This window comes from Gavia stellata, chromosome 2 (genome assembly GCF_030936135.1).
Source record: "Gavia stellata isolate bGavSte3 chromosome 2, bGavSte3.hap2, whole genome shotgun sequence".
Taxonomy (NCBI): Eukaryota; Metazoa; Chordata; class Aves; order Gaviiformes; family Gaviidae; genus Gavia; species Gavia stellata.
Window position 1 is genome coordinate 68407010 of NC_082595.1, and position 15381 is coordinate 68422390.

General features: G+C 37.3%; 1 protein-coding gene across 1 annotated transcript in view; it reads left to right on the forward strand.

The window, feature by feature from the left end:
- Window positions 1-15381, forward strand: part of MMS22L (MMS22 like, DNA repair protein) — a 95963-nt gene that overhangs the window by 27501 nt on the left and 53081 nt on the right. The window contains exons 11-13 of the mRNA XM_059835600.1: window positions 5057-5176; window positions 5602-5828; window positions 8340-8849. Coding sequence (XP_059691583.1) covers window positions 5057-5176; window positions 5602-5828; window positions 8340-8849 — 857 coding nt within the window. The remainder of the gene's footprint in view (window positions 1-5056; window positions 5177-5601; window positions 5829-8339; window positions 8850-15381) is intronic.

Genomic DNA, 15381 nt, shown 5'->3' on the forward strand with positions numbered 1-15381 from the left:
TAGCCACCTTCCTGTGTTGCATCTTCTGTATGTCAGCAACCTGAGAAACAGTAAGAGGACACTTGTTGTTACGTTTTTCTTCAAAATATTCCTCTTTTCTTGTGATTTTTTTTATTATTTTGAATAAAGATTACTCTGAAGTTGAATGTGTGCAAAATATACAGCTTTCTGATGTTTGTGTTAAACAGGTGTTGCATTGTAGACAGTTTAGGAAGGCAGCTAGGTGACCAAGTTAAGAAGATTTGAATAGTCAGTCATGACACAGTAATATGAGGCAAATATGGGCAACCACTATTGGAATTAAAACAAACCCTCATTTACCGAGGATATGTTTGCAACTATTACCAACCGTCTAAGGAGCCATCTAGCTTATTTCCTTTTTTTATTATTTGTTCATTGTTTTTTCTTGCGTTATGGAGTTAGCCATTTGTAGGAAATGCTCCTTGGAGAGCATTAGTCCCTATATGTGCATGCATGAGTACATGTAGGTATTTCTATTACAAAATGCATCCTGCTTCCTCTCCCTGCACACCAGCCTTCTTGATGGTGTCTAGGAAGGAGATTTTCTTTTACCAGTAGGCATGTCCATCTCCTCTGTTGGTCTCTCAGCTCCATGTGCCTGCTCTTACCTTTTGTCTTATCCTTTTGTATCTTTGAAGTATCTGCTGAGTGAGTATTTTTGAGACCAGAAAGTGTAGGGATGAGAAGCACAATGAGATATCAAGACGACAATAAGGAAATTTAACATGGACAAGCAGTAAAAAGCAAAAGGGAAAATGGACAGTACTTAAGATAACTGCCCCCTAAGGCTTGGCTTGAGTTTGTTAGTAAATCCTACCTGAGCCATCCTTTTCAGCATACCCTCTTTTATCTATATTAGACATGCACAGTAATAGCTGTGCAAAATAAGTTAGAAGAAATAATAGTGCCGAATCACTCATTTGCAAGAGAGGGCAGGAATTAGTGGTTAGAAACTTCATTTTTAGGTATATAGGAACTTAAAAACTAGTTATGTTTAGTACCATTCAGATGATACCCATCAACCTCGTGATCCACCTGTGCTTGTTGCTCCCTAATTTCAAAAGCTTATAGACTGTACACGTTCATAAGAAGAATGGGAATATACAAAGGATGGGGGAAAATGGAGATGAAGTCAAGTATGCATAGTTTTGTGTGTTCAAAAGCACCTGAAAAAGGTACAGATAAATTTTTAATGAAACGTGATATTATCTCACTCCCACCAGTAACTGTTAATTTTTCTTCATGTAAGCTTCAATTTCTGTATTGTGAAAAGATTATTTAATAGGCACTGTTGCAGATGTGGATTTTGAGGGTAAGGGAGCATCATGAAAGTAGAGGAAAGAATTGTCACCTTTTGATGAATCAGCAGAAGCTGGAGTTAGCTCTAACGTCCTTAGGACAGCTAAGTATTGGGATGCAAAAATTACTAACCACTGTTTAAAACTGCAGCATTTTGGTAGTTTCAGTAAAACTGCTGAGTTTAGTGATACCCAGCACAGAGAAGGCAGCCCTACTACAGGTGGCAGAGAGCCTGAGCCACCTTCATCCAGCATTTGCCTGATTTTGGGGGTGATAAAGACTTCCTGAGGAAGATGCCCCATGTCCAGGTGAAGGTGGCAGAGGGGTGCTGCAGTGCCATGACCCCAGGTAGGAAATCCATCTTTCTAAGGATATAGTCAGCCTGCTTCTGAGCAAGGAAAAGATGTGAAGGTGCTGTCCACATTAGGGGACCAACGGAGATGGGAAGCAAAGGTACTCTGTTTATGGGCTGTACGTAAAGACAGGAGCAGTAATGGATACCTGGGCAAGTGCAGAGTGCTGCTTCCTTGAATACATCCTTTCAGCTCCAAACAGTTGACAGACTAGTGAGTTTCTCAGCCAGCAACTGCTCTCTTTTTTATAATTCTTGACGGATAGAGTTGAAGACAATTGCTCATGTGAAAGATCTCCCATCTGTGTCACAAAAAAGGCCATTTATGGGGAAACTAGTTACATGAGGTATCCCCTACTTCTGTTGTAATTTGGATTTCTGTTACTGGGCTAATGACAAAAGTAGAGCTGGTTTACAATTCTATTTGTACTACGAAATGAATATTACTGCACTAGGAATATTAACATAGCTGTATTTGTACACTAGGCAACATCAAACTGACTAAATTTATGGATTGTCAGTATAAGATGAGTATGTGTTTACAGAGTTTTATTGTAAGTGAGAATCAAAAGCTTTTTTGTTCGTAAGAACTAATAGTCTGTCTTATTAGCCTTCTCTCATTTCGGAAAATAAATGCTTCATGTTGTTTCATTTCTGCCTCAATTTTGTTATACCTTCGCTATACTTTTTGTTTAATTCTACGCTAAAAGAGATACAGAAGTATTTGTTGGAGTTCTAGGAAACCAATTTTGTTACTACAGTAGGAGGTCATAAGAGAAAAATGTTGTGTTTAGATAGTACTATCATTTTGATAGCATCTGGTGTTCCTTCCTTCTGCGATAAATTAAAAGCTCACTACCTCAAGAATTCTGATAGTATTTCCAGCAGTGCAAGAGACTATTTTAAGCAAAAGAGCAATGAGAGAATCCATTAATCCCAGAGATATTTGAAGTCTGGGGAACTCTCATATTAAATTTGAGATAAAGCCTTCAGTACTATCTTGGTTTTGGAAACTGTTCTAAAACTGTTGTTGGACAGATAAATAATGGTTGAAATTGAAGTTGCTCACAATACCATGTTTATTGTTGAATTAATTTAACTGAAGCAGTCATTGTGTGTTGAATTAGATCCTAAACATAATCCTATGCACAAATTACAGCTTTAAGACTAAGACTAAGCATTCTCTTTATAAAGGGTGTGTGTTTTAGTGTATATTTTGGTTGGGTTGGGTTTTTTTTACATCTTTTGTAACTGGGCAGATCTCTCTAGAGAAACAGATACGTTCGTCTGCAGTTTTTTTGTTTTACATCAAGACTCTTGCTTTTATTAATTAAAAAAAAATACAGCTGTTGAAAATGGCTGCAGTTCTGTCCCTTCTTGGGTTTTTTGTATGAGATTGTTGTTATTTTGGGAAGAGTAATGTTTTAATAGTTACAGTTATGTTGCGTATAAAAACAATACTTGAGGATCACCTTTCATTTTGTAGGCATTTTTATTATATTTGAACTATTATTCTATACATCTTTTAATGAGTCTCTTGAAGAGTTTCTTTTCTATTTCAGTGTTTTTCATATGTTGTTATACATAATGTCTTGAAGACATAATTTTCTATGACAACTGAAAATGCCTTTTCAATTTTCAAGTTGTTTTAGAAATATACCACTTTAGAAGCCATATGCCCTGCATTAATTGTTCATGAGAAGAGAAGGCAGATGTGATTAGAAGTTATTGTAGGTGATTGGTGTAATTGTTTACAGTGTTCTGATAAAGTGTAGCAAATAATGTTTTCCACATGAATGTATAGCCAGGTAGAGATAAGTTAATGAGTTATAACTCCTTTGTATAGCATTGAAAACAGGAAAAAAAGCAGCTTTAAGACACAGTAAGCCATAAGAAGTAGCATTGTGGGCAAGAGCAGAAGTCCTGCTCTTCCAGTAACAAGTATTTAATGAAAGACTATTTCAAAACAAACAAGCCCCCCAAACAAACAAACAAACAATCCCAACAAAACCCAACACAACCTAATGCTATCTTTTTTCATCACCTGGGATCAGTGATGTATTTTTTTTATTTAAGCGTTTTTTGAGCTGGATGAGCTTGGGACATAATTCAGGATCAAGCACTGTAATTGGAACTGAAGGGGATAACTTCCCAATATTTATCTGAGGCATGGTTTCCTTCATTCCCCTTCCTGGGGCTATGATTTTGAGTCATAAAACTCATCCTGTACCTTTTTTATTTTTCTTACCCCTTTTATTCCTCTTTAGCTTATTTTATGCTGTTAGAAATCCCAGGCCAGTATAGTGTTCAGATGTATTTGAAAGCGAGAAGTAGGTCAGGGGTTTCTCCTGTCACAGAACAAGTTCACTACTATCTCAGAGGTGTGTTAGACTCTACATGTGTAGAAGTCTTCCCTTAAGACAACTACACACAAGCTGAACCACTTTTATCGTCAGTGGAGACAATAAAGCCCTTCTAGGGCTTATCATCCTATACTCATCATCCTAAAGTATATGTCTGAAATAGCCTGGATTAAACACATGATTTCAGTCTGAGCATGGAACTCCTAATATCCTAGCTCCGATGCAAGTCCAGTTTTGCTAACATCAAAAGCTGGATGAGATGAATCCCATTCTCAGTATCCCACAATTACAATGCTTGACTTTGTTCAAATTGTTCAGAATTTCCTATTTTCTTTCCTATGAGTATTCTTCCTTTTGTGTGCAAAATTTGGAACTGATGAAATGAAAAAATGTGGTGTGGTGTGGGAAGTTTTTTGTCTGTTTTTTTTCCCAGTGTTCAGAGACTTATTTGCCCTTGATTTAGAGTTGTCTGGGATGTTAGCACTGTAGCCATGTTGCAGAGGTTTGAGGACGAACATGATTCAGAAAGAAGAGATCTTCCTGTTTGGAATACTATAAAGAGAAACATGAGCTCTCAGATAGTTGCACCTTCCTTCTGTATCAGTGGTGAATGAGCTTTCCTTTGGACTTACATAACAGAAGGACTTAAGCATTCCCCTGGCTCATGCATTCAGTGTACCTAATGCCCCATTTACTGTTTTGTGAGGTTCTGTACCATGCAGTCATGTTTCAAGTTAGGATCACAATATTGAGTTGGCTGTTACCTTAATGTGTCTACCACTCTGCAGATGCCTGAAATGGCGCATGATGAACTATTATATTGGCTGGATTGCAGGATGCAATTGTCAGCTTTTATCTTCTAGTTCATTGCTTTTATTAGCAGATGGATTTACTCAACATTATGTAATTAAAAATTATTTTTATATTAGGAAATTATTCTTAATAGTCTGGTAGTATTGGATTTATGTGTAGACAAGGTGATGCTCCCCTCCTACAATAAGCTTCTTATTCCCTTTTCAAGACTGGTGTGTTAGAGGAACACTTACGAATGCATCTTCAGTGCTGTTTGACTTTGTGTAGTTTCTGGGACTTGAACCTATCTATTGTCACCATACTCTGGGATTATTACAGCAAGAACCTGGTAAGTAGATGAATATATAAAAATGTAGAATTGCACGTTGACAGTCCTCGATTTTTAGCAATTAATTCTGATTCTCCTCTAGCCAAGCTTGATTGCTACATTTCTGTGAAACTGACTAGTCAATGGCAGTATCCCTAACTTTGCTCTATTTATTTAGGAAATCATGTTTAAATATATGTTATGGTCCATTACATTATGTCACAATAGAATGAATTATAATATATTTCTACTCTTATTTTTCATCAGGACTGTTGATTTTAAGATCTTGTAAAAACACTTTGCACATAGTTACAATGCATTTTTATTTTTTGAGTTGTGGTAGGAACGTTTCCTTTTGTTTGTGTGAAGGATTGCATCTTACTGCGTTTAGAATATTAACATTTATTGTTACTTATCATCTTTTCTGGTTTCATTTATTCTTTTAGAACTGTTGCTTTACTGTTCCTTGGCTTGGTCTGAAGGGTCTGGCAAATCTTAGTAAAACTTCTTTGTCAATGCTTGAGTTGGTGAAAAGTTGCTGTTGTGAACAGCAGATCCCCGCCCTGTACAAGTCCAGCAACAGTTACTTCATTTTTCTCAGCATTTTGGCACATATGATGAAAGAAGAGGCAGAGAACAGTGGTGTGCATCCTTGGAAACAAATTAAAGGACGGTATGGCTGCTATTTAGTTTGTCTCATGTTGTAAGAGGTCTAGTCAGTCAGACTGCATGGCCCTTCCAGCCACATACCAAAGCAAAGCAGGGTACTGTGCTTATGAGAAAGTAAAGGGGATGAGGGATACAGGGTGGTTCATAATTTGAAGAAGGCAGTTGTTCCCTGAAGTTTCTGTTGCCAGCTGAGGCTGTGACAAGGTCCAAGAGCTGGGTCCAAGAATCACCTTGGCACCCATAGCCTGGGATGATTTGCTTCATCTCACAGGCCAGGAATTTGGTATGCTGGCAACCTATGCAGTGGTACAACCCTATCGCCAGACAGGTAATGTAATTAAAGCACAGAAATTTTGTTTGAGCTGCAGGTAAGCTGTGTGTTGTCCAAGAACATGCAGACTGGCTCTTGCTAGGCCTGCAATTTAATTTATATTTCCATTTTCTTTGTCATAGTTTCCAAAATTTCTCACAATTTTTTTTTTTTGTGAGGGTTTTAATTTTGATTTAATTTTGAAACATGCTAATTAGGTGGTATGGTCAGTCATGATATAAAAACCCATAAAATATATATGCTCTAAATCAGGATTTTGATGTTTTATATACTTACTCAGTTCTTAAAACTTTTATTATAGTAATGAGGTTGTACTGATCATTAAAGGTGCTAACTTTTTAATTTTTTTTTCCCATTGGCCATAGAAGACAGAATTAGTTTTGTTTGGGGGGTTTTGTTTTGATTTTTAAAAAAGATTTTTTAAAGTATTAATAAAATTATTTAAAATTGTATTAAGTATTAATAAAATCTTTTTATATGCAAGTAATAAACATACAAAAAATGCATATGTTTGTGCACACCTTACAAAGCTATGTGGTATGTTTCTTCCAAGAAAGAAGGGTGGGTTATCTTGGCTATCAGAAAGGGAAAACATATCTAATGTCTATGTATACATTACGAGTTCTTACAGTCAGTAAAGTTCAGGTTCAAAAATTACTACCACTACATAGAAACAAATATGTTGTTAGATGCTGAATCAGTGTCTTGCCTTAGTTAGTAATTTTAATTAGCCTGCTCTGTTTTTACTGAAAACAAATTATACTTACATTTTTGTGCTATTATAGCTTGTTACTTTCCCTAATTTAAGAGGGGGAATAATAATACAGAACATACACTGTGTCAGTCTGCTCAACTAGTATTCATCATTTCTACCTTGAATAAATCAATTACACAAGTAGCAAAATTTAACAGCTCACAGCTATGATTTTGGGATGAACTCTGTTTTCAGCAGTTAACCAAGCATTAATTGATGCATGAAGAACGTAAATGCCTGTCAGTAGTAATTTACTACTAAACAACATTAATTGGATTTGCTGTAATTTTTGGTGGCCAGATTTGATAACCTCAGCACCATTTCCAACTATTTTTCCAGGTGACAGAATAGGAAAACGGCATTTATGGATGTTTAACTACTGTATGTGGAATTTACTTTAATTTAAAGGTGAAGGATATACCCAAGGTTTTAAACACACAAAAAGTTAAGCAAGCCATTTTCATCTTATTCCTCTGTCGTAAGAATGGTGACATTTATTTAAAAGTCCAGATCGGCGCGAAGGTCACAGAAAAGACACCTACGTAAAAACTTTCTGCTTTTTGTCAACCACTTTGAAGTTGCAAAGTAGCAGCGCTGCTCACCTTCAGCTACATGTGACTTGAGCACTGTCGTGTTAAGCAATACAGCTTAAAGTTTCTTAACGTCTTCCTGCTGAAGAGAGGTTTCTCTCCCAAACACCTCAGTTTCCCTGTTTTCTCCCAAACTTGTAGTCCGCAGTCCATACAGTAGGTGTGCAATACAGGTCGGTACAGACTTTGGCAAAGCACTGCGGAGTAAAGGACCTTTCCATCAGAAATCTTCCTCTCCCTTTTACTGCAGTGATGGTTACGTAGGTGAGCCTTTGAGCACAGCAGCTGTGGGAGTATAACATAAGAACAGAAATTAGTAGCTAGAGGAAGGAGGGTCCCTGGTCTTTTTGGAATTTTCTTTGTGCCATATGGAAATAAGGGAATTTTTAGGGAAGAAGTTGGGGTATAAGAATTGTTTGCTGTTACTAAGAGATGCCACTTGGCAACTTCCTTTCCTAGCAGCCCTCATGGACTAAATTTGATTGATATGAAGGCATGGTATGGAGAATACCCATCACAGACAAAGCAGAGAGAGCCTGCTCATAACATTGTGCTCAACTTTGTGCTGGAGGTTGAATAAGGGAGAAAGGTTAGGCTGTACCTGGGGTTGAAAACTCTTTAATGTGTACCTTGTATTGGGAGCAGAAAATGAAATAGCATGTTTGTTCCACTAGCCAAAAGAGTAGAAGAGAGGAGGGAAAAGAGGATATTTAAAAATTAAGGGTTATTGGAAGAGGATAACTGTAAACTAAAAGCATGAAAATACAATTTTAGTGTATCAAGCAGATATAAAATTGCATACTTTAAGAAAAGTTTGGTTTGTTTGTGTTTTTAATGTAGAATTTATTCCAAGTTCCATCGGAGAAGAATGCAGGAGCTGACAGAAGTGGGATTGCAGAACTTTTTTAACCTGTTCCTCATGCTGGCAATTGTTGCAGAGACAGAAGATATAGTGAGTCGAGTGTTGGATCTTCTGGATTTCCTGACTCCATCTTCCATCACCGTGTCTCAGAGAGCTCTCATCTGGAGAGGCCATTTTGCTTTCCTTTTGATTTATGTTGAAAAGAACATGGACATTAGTGTCCTAGCTGAGAAACTCTCAAATGCTTTCCGTGAGAAGGCAAAGGAGTTTTTAGTAACCAAAAATGACTACACACAGAAACAAAATCTCTGGACTCTACTTTCAACCTACATTGATGGTGTCCAAGAAGTGTTTGAGACGAGCTGCTACTTGAGCCTTTCTGAGGAAAAGTTGCTAAATGATGGCTTTACTATGCTGCTGCCTGCTTGTCGAGGAGCTGAACTGAGTATGGTCCTAAATTTTCTTCAGGTTGTTCTAGCCAGACTTCGGTAAGTTATTTACTTAAATTGTGGATATAGATTGGCATGTTGGTTTTGTGATTAGGGTTAAACTGTAGTTCCTATTAATTTCTTACTGAAATTGAGTAAAAGGAAAAATAAATCTCTGGAGGACTGTGAATGATATGTTAAATTTCAAAATCCACCAATACCTCACTGCGTTTAGAATCTTAGAAATGTTTCCTATTTCAGGACATTAGGTTTGACATCCCTGATATTTTGTTATGAATTAGTGGCTCTGTAGAAAGTCATCCATCTTTCTTTTGGCACAGGAAATTTCAAAATTATTATCTGTACTAAACTACTTAAGTTAGGGAGTTTTGGTTTTTCTGATTTTTTTTTTTCTCTTTTTTCTTCAGTGAATCTATTCTATTTTTCAGACTCTTCATTCTATTTTTTTTCCTCTTTTACCAAAGTTGCAATCAAATACAACACTTACGGAGATTTAAATACTTGTTTGGGGTTCAATAGGAAAGAAGGAAATAATATTTTTCCACTTTCAAGAAGTTCTGCTTTGATGTACTAGTTCAGTTTTCAACATCCACAGTGCCCTTCAATAAGCCTGTTTTTGTCTACTGCTGCCTTTCAGAGGTAGTCCTCCAGTTTGAAGCCCAAACTGCCTTTTTTTATAAGATACTAAGAGGCAGCTATTGATCTGCCATTACTTCAAATGCGCAAGACTGAAATACATGGAAAGAGCTGTGGAAGAGTGCATAATAGGAATAGTCAGGCCCATATGCAAGATCTCTCTATAACTAGGTTCTTTGTTATTGTCTAGTAGTTTGACTGCAGCTGTCTATAGCTTATACATCCAAAGACAACCGTTTTTCAGGTAGTGTTTTGAAAACAGATGAAGCACAAAACTAAGTTTAGTTTATTTATTATTTATTATTTCGGTTCAACGGAATGTATTTACTGGAGTAAATTGGAGGCTTCAAAAATACTTTGACATTTTCTCCATTAGCTAATACACAGCATTTGTTGTGTGGTTTTTAAAGATGAAATAGGGAGAAATTTGAGAGTGGTGTAGAAATTGCCTATTTCATAACTTGGCATTGTTCCGAAGCTTTCCAGAACTGGGGGTTATGTGGTCCTCTGGTAACACAGAGAGGAGGGCACAGATGTTCATTACAGACTTCTCATGTCATCATGGACAAGGACAGTATTCATACCTTCTTTTACAAAAAGCAGGTCTGCTGAAATATTTGAATTATCAACAAGCTCAAATACTAATTGGTATGAGAGAGGTTATTAGGGCCTTGTTTTTAACTGTTCTTTATTTCAGCTTCTGTATTTATACATTTGGTTACTGTTACCTGCCTATTTATCCCATCAACAGAAAGGCTTAATTCCTTAACATTTATAAAACACTTTGATCTTCAGGTTCTGTGGAACAGGAAAGTGTTACTGCTTCTCTCTTCCACTTTGACAGACTCACTGAACATAGTCCTCTGTTGCCATACAAGTAAAACAACACTAAAAACAGTTTCTTTGTTGAGAAAAATTGGATGACTTTGTGCCACCCAGATGTTAAACTACTGCTGGCTTAACCAGACTGATCAGGCCTGGTCTGTCTGCAAACTCGGAAAAGGATGAAATGGTTCAATGCCGTTCTCTCTCCTGTTTTTAAAATCTAAGCAGATATAAGATAGTAGGTCTTTCATGAATGTAATTTTTCTGTACACTGCACTCTAATAATTTTATAACTGTATGACAGGGAATTTACAGGTAGGAAGGAAGTGAGAGCACTGATTAAAGAGAGAAGCAGCTCCCTCTAGGCTGTTGGGAAATAACTTCATGTGCCACTTTCTGCTAAACACTGATGATGGCTCACAGGAGCATTCTTTATTGCTGATTAAGTAGCATTATGAAAATACTGACTTGGTTACGTTAACTAAATGCCTCAGTATTTAAAGTTTAAAATGTCAAATAGCTTCAGCAGTCCCCTTTAACATACCTTGTTGGATTGCTAGAATCTCATTCCAGGTTTCCCAGTTACTTTTATTTGAGGATACTCTAAAAATGGCAATCTTTCATTTGAAGAGTGAGGTGTAGCCAAAAGCTCTTCTTTTAATTATAGCTATTCATGCTGCTATGGTTAAGGGTCTGTCAGCATTTCCATTATAAACCTTTATTTTCAAGGGTTTGTAACACAGCAGTGAAAACTTGCTCTGGGCTAAAACTTGGCATACAAGGTTTTGAAAGTGCGCTTGTTTTCTTCCTGTCTTTTTTCTTAAAAGGCATGTGAAAAGAGACCCCCACCTTCACTATTTTTGCATTACTGTGTTTTAAAATAACCCTTTCCATTTTTTTTCTTGTATTTTTCTTGTCTGCTAGGAAAATACTGGTAGTTTTTGATTGTTGTATTTACCTATGGTTAGACTGTTTTAAATCCACTTTTTTTTATTGTTATCATTATGATTGTTTTGGTGTCCATATACTTATGTAGAACTATGACTTGGCAGGAGAACTCACTTTTATTAGTTTTTGATACGTGGCAAGTGGATAATTGGAAACAAGATGCTACTTGCTGGCACTTTCAAGTATTTGATCTTCATAGTGAGATTCAGTATGAAGTGTAAGATTGTATTTTAATACATTCTCCTTTTTAAAAACATAAGTAAAATAAACAGTAAACTATCAAGAAACTTCCCAAAATAAAAATGCAAAGTGCTTCCTTCCTGGAAGCTCCTTACTTGAAACATTCAGTTTCTAGCTCAGACGTAAGTTTTTCCTTTATTTTTTGTTCCTGTTTTTAAGCAGTGTTTTAGAATCCTGATTTTTTTTTTTTTTCTTATTCAATGAAAGGTAAATGCAGGAGGCTTGCCCATGTGTGCTTTCATTTGTTCCAAATCTCTAGTGCTACCCGTCATCTGAGTGCCTCATGACACAAAAAGAAACCCTAGCTTAATAAAAATACAGGCATTTAATGGATTTGACAGAACATGCTGTAAAAATGGACACAGAGAAATCTGCTGAGTGCCTGGAAACAGTAGGTTCCGGCATTGCAATATGTTATTCTTAAAAGAACTGCTTGAAACATGTTGAAATGTCTTTTATTGTAATCAGCTATTACTCTGACATGAGCTTTCTCTCATTATCATCATCCTGGCATTTGGTTTTTTGTAGTGTATTAGCAATGAGTTAGAGGATTAGAAAATGCAAGTACATGCCCAGGTGTAAAATCACTGCTGTACTCCAGACATCTTTGCCTAGTTTCAGGGAGACTTGCTACTGATTCCCATAGGAGAAATGAGAAGTATCACAAACCTAATAACATAATAAATGGTAATTTTATTTTGAAAACAATTCTTGCGTATTTATGCCCATTTGTACTGTTCTGCCAGTGTTGAAGGACATGAAAAGTTATTGAAAATTTCAGTGTGTAAACTTCATAAGCTCTACAGAAATACTAATCAGGTAAACCTGTCTCTAATTAAATTACAGTAATTGGGCGATGGATAACAGCAGAACTGGATGTTTCTATCTGTTAGAGTGTGTCTAGCCTTGAGGTTGTGAGAGAAATCACGATAGGAATGGATTATCCAGTATATCTCTGCTATGGAAATGTATAGTCATTTGTAATTTTTTTTTTTGCGTTATACTTGCTATCAAAACAGCCTGTGGGAAGCTTTCTGAGACCAACAGAAGCCTCTCTCCCCCTCTCTGTTACCATGTAAGTCAGCAGATAAGCTCAGGAGAAGAATAGAAAGGTCCTCCCCCCTCCCTCCTTCTTGTCTTCCCCCTCAGGGGTTTAGTGTTAGTCTTTGTAAAATGTATTTTCTGATGTTGAACTTCTGAAAACTGTATCCAGAAGAGTTTGGAAGAGCATGAGTCTTCTCTTACCCATCCCATCTTGCAAGTATATTCAGAGCTACTGGCTGTGATGTCCTGATAAGCACAGAGGGCAACTCTGACTAAACCGCTGAACCAGGAGTCAGAAGATCTTAGTTTGGCACTAAGATCTCCCAGGCTTGATGAATGACTATTAGAAAGTCATTGAAAGTTGCTATGAACTTTTGTTACCTGTGTGGAAAAAGGAAATAAGTCCTTCCTTTCTGACTTCACAACATAGATCTTACGCTTGGGGAGCAAGCATGCCTTGCTGTGCTAACCTGACCTATGGTTTAAAGTATTTTTAGGGGTTTTTTAAAGTTCAGTTATTCCATTAATAAAACTGAGGTTTTAATGAGTGTAAAGAAAATCTAGTCTCTAAATGCTTTAGAGCACAGGAAGCAAGCACTGCTTTAGCATATAGCAACATTTTGAGAGGTTTGCTGTGTCTAAATGCTTAAGAGTAATCTGTTCCCATCTTCTGTGGGAATACTGGATATGTTCTTCGCTAGAGTTGTTGCCTTAAGGTGTGGCTCTGGTTATTAAAACTGAATTTCATTTCACTTCCTCCTATTTTATGTGGGATTTGAGATTTTTTTTTTTCCTGGATTTTTTTTTTGGGTCTAAAATAATGTTTTTTACACCTTTGTCCCTTGTATTCTGATCTTCAAAGATGACTAGCTAAAACAGACATGTGCTTTGATTGTGTGTCCTCTGCTCTGAAAGTATTACTTCACAAAGGAATGAAACGAGTTACAGTGTGTGCTGGAGCTGTGTACCTTATACTTCGCTTATAGAAAGTTCCTGTGTATGTCTAGCACTTGTTCAGGTTTGCAAGAATATTCACTTTTGCTACTCACTGTCCATTTTCTTGAATCAGTAGGTGGCCATGTGAAAGCTGAATAATTGATTAAAATCAATTTCATATTGGTGTTTAAGATGTAATAGAGAGCACCTGCCTTAGAAGGAGAGCAACAAAGCTGATGAAAGGGCTGGAATGAATGTCCTAGGAGGAGTGGCTAAGGACTTCGGGCTTGTCTAGCTTGGAGAAAAGGAGGCTGAGGGGCAACCTCATTGCTCTCTACAGCTTCCTGAGGAGGGGACGTGGAGAGGGAGGTGCTGATCTCTTCTCCCTGGTACCCAGTGATAGGATGCGTGGGAATGGTTCAAAGCTGCGCCAGGGGAGGTTTAGACTGGGCATTAGGAAGCATTTCTTTACCAAGAGGGTGGTCAAACACTGGAGCAGGTTTCCTAGAGAGGTGGTTGATGCCCCAAGCCTGTCAGTGTTTAAAAGGCATTTGGACAATGCCCTTAATAACATGCTTTAGCTTTTGGTCAGCCCTGAATTGGTCAGGCAGTTGGACTAGATGATCATTGTAGGTCCCTTCTGATTGAAAAATTTTATTCTGTTCTAGAATCACTTTAAGAACAAACTGAAACAACAAAAGCTGTCAAAGGACCTTCTGATTGTTGATGCCCAAACAAAACCAGTCTTGGTAGACCCCCGAAGCTAAAGAAACTCAAGTCTAGTACTCAGACATCAATCATGAAGATAGACAGCTCTGTCCCCTGTGCTACAGATTGAAACACCTTTCTGTGTTTCATCCATTGTATCCATTTTATCTACCGAAAATTAATCCACATAAGCTTTCTGTGGCGTACCTGACAGCAATACAAGACTTACTGTTGTGAAAAAGTAAATCCACCAAAAAAAGAGAGTAAAGTATCTGGGTGTACTGAGAACCTGCTGCTTGGGACCCTGCAGTTGTTTCGAGAAATATGTGCTCCCTGAAGGACGTAAAGCAATTTGTTTTCTGATGGAGGTGTCTCACTTCTGAAACTATTTTCCCCAAATTAACTTTCCTCTCAGTTTTCGTTCTTTTATTCTTCACACGAGGTGTGAGAATGGCTTTTAATATGGAATATTTTTTGTTGTGGATGTCAAACAAAGAAATACTTTCGCCAATAAAACCATTATATGCAAGTAGCCTTCTAATCTCTTAATTTTGATTGTTTCTTCATTACCTTACAAGATATATATTTCTTCTCTCTTTAGGATATCTCTTGTCAGATTTAAGGCTTATTTAAAATGAACAGAAAGCTGAAGCAATTTTCTTTATTCCATTTCAGTCTCCTAAGGCCTATTTCCCCCTGGTGAGCTCATAGCGACAGGGGGGTTTAAGGGAATTCAGCTTTCTGCAAATTAATGTCTCACATCATGAAAATTCAGGACTTTTTTTTCCCTATATCTTGAAAAAGTAATACAGTGAGTGCGAGTATTATTTCTTGCCAGCGGGTGGAAGATGAATGATTTTGTCACAGTTTTACTGCTTGATGAGCAGTGTCCTGAGGGTCAGGCTTAAGTCTGTGTCACTATGCTGCTCATTACTCTTGAGCTAAATAAGGGCTGATTGGATCTAAATTGCCTAGCACATGGGCCGCAGATGAGCTCAGTGAGTAGGGGATGACCTGCTATTCAGGCTGGGAGTAACCCCGGTGTGCAAATGCTGCATTAGAACACCGTGGGAGAATGAGAGGCTACCGACCGCTGCCAGCAAAAGAAATCGAAATGTAAAAACTCTTTGATGCTGCAATGTTAGAATTTGAAATGTAGGAAGTGACAGGTTGATGGTACTTATCAGCTTTGGCTGGATTAGAGAACAGTGTCATCTTGCTTATATAATGACAG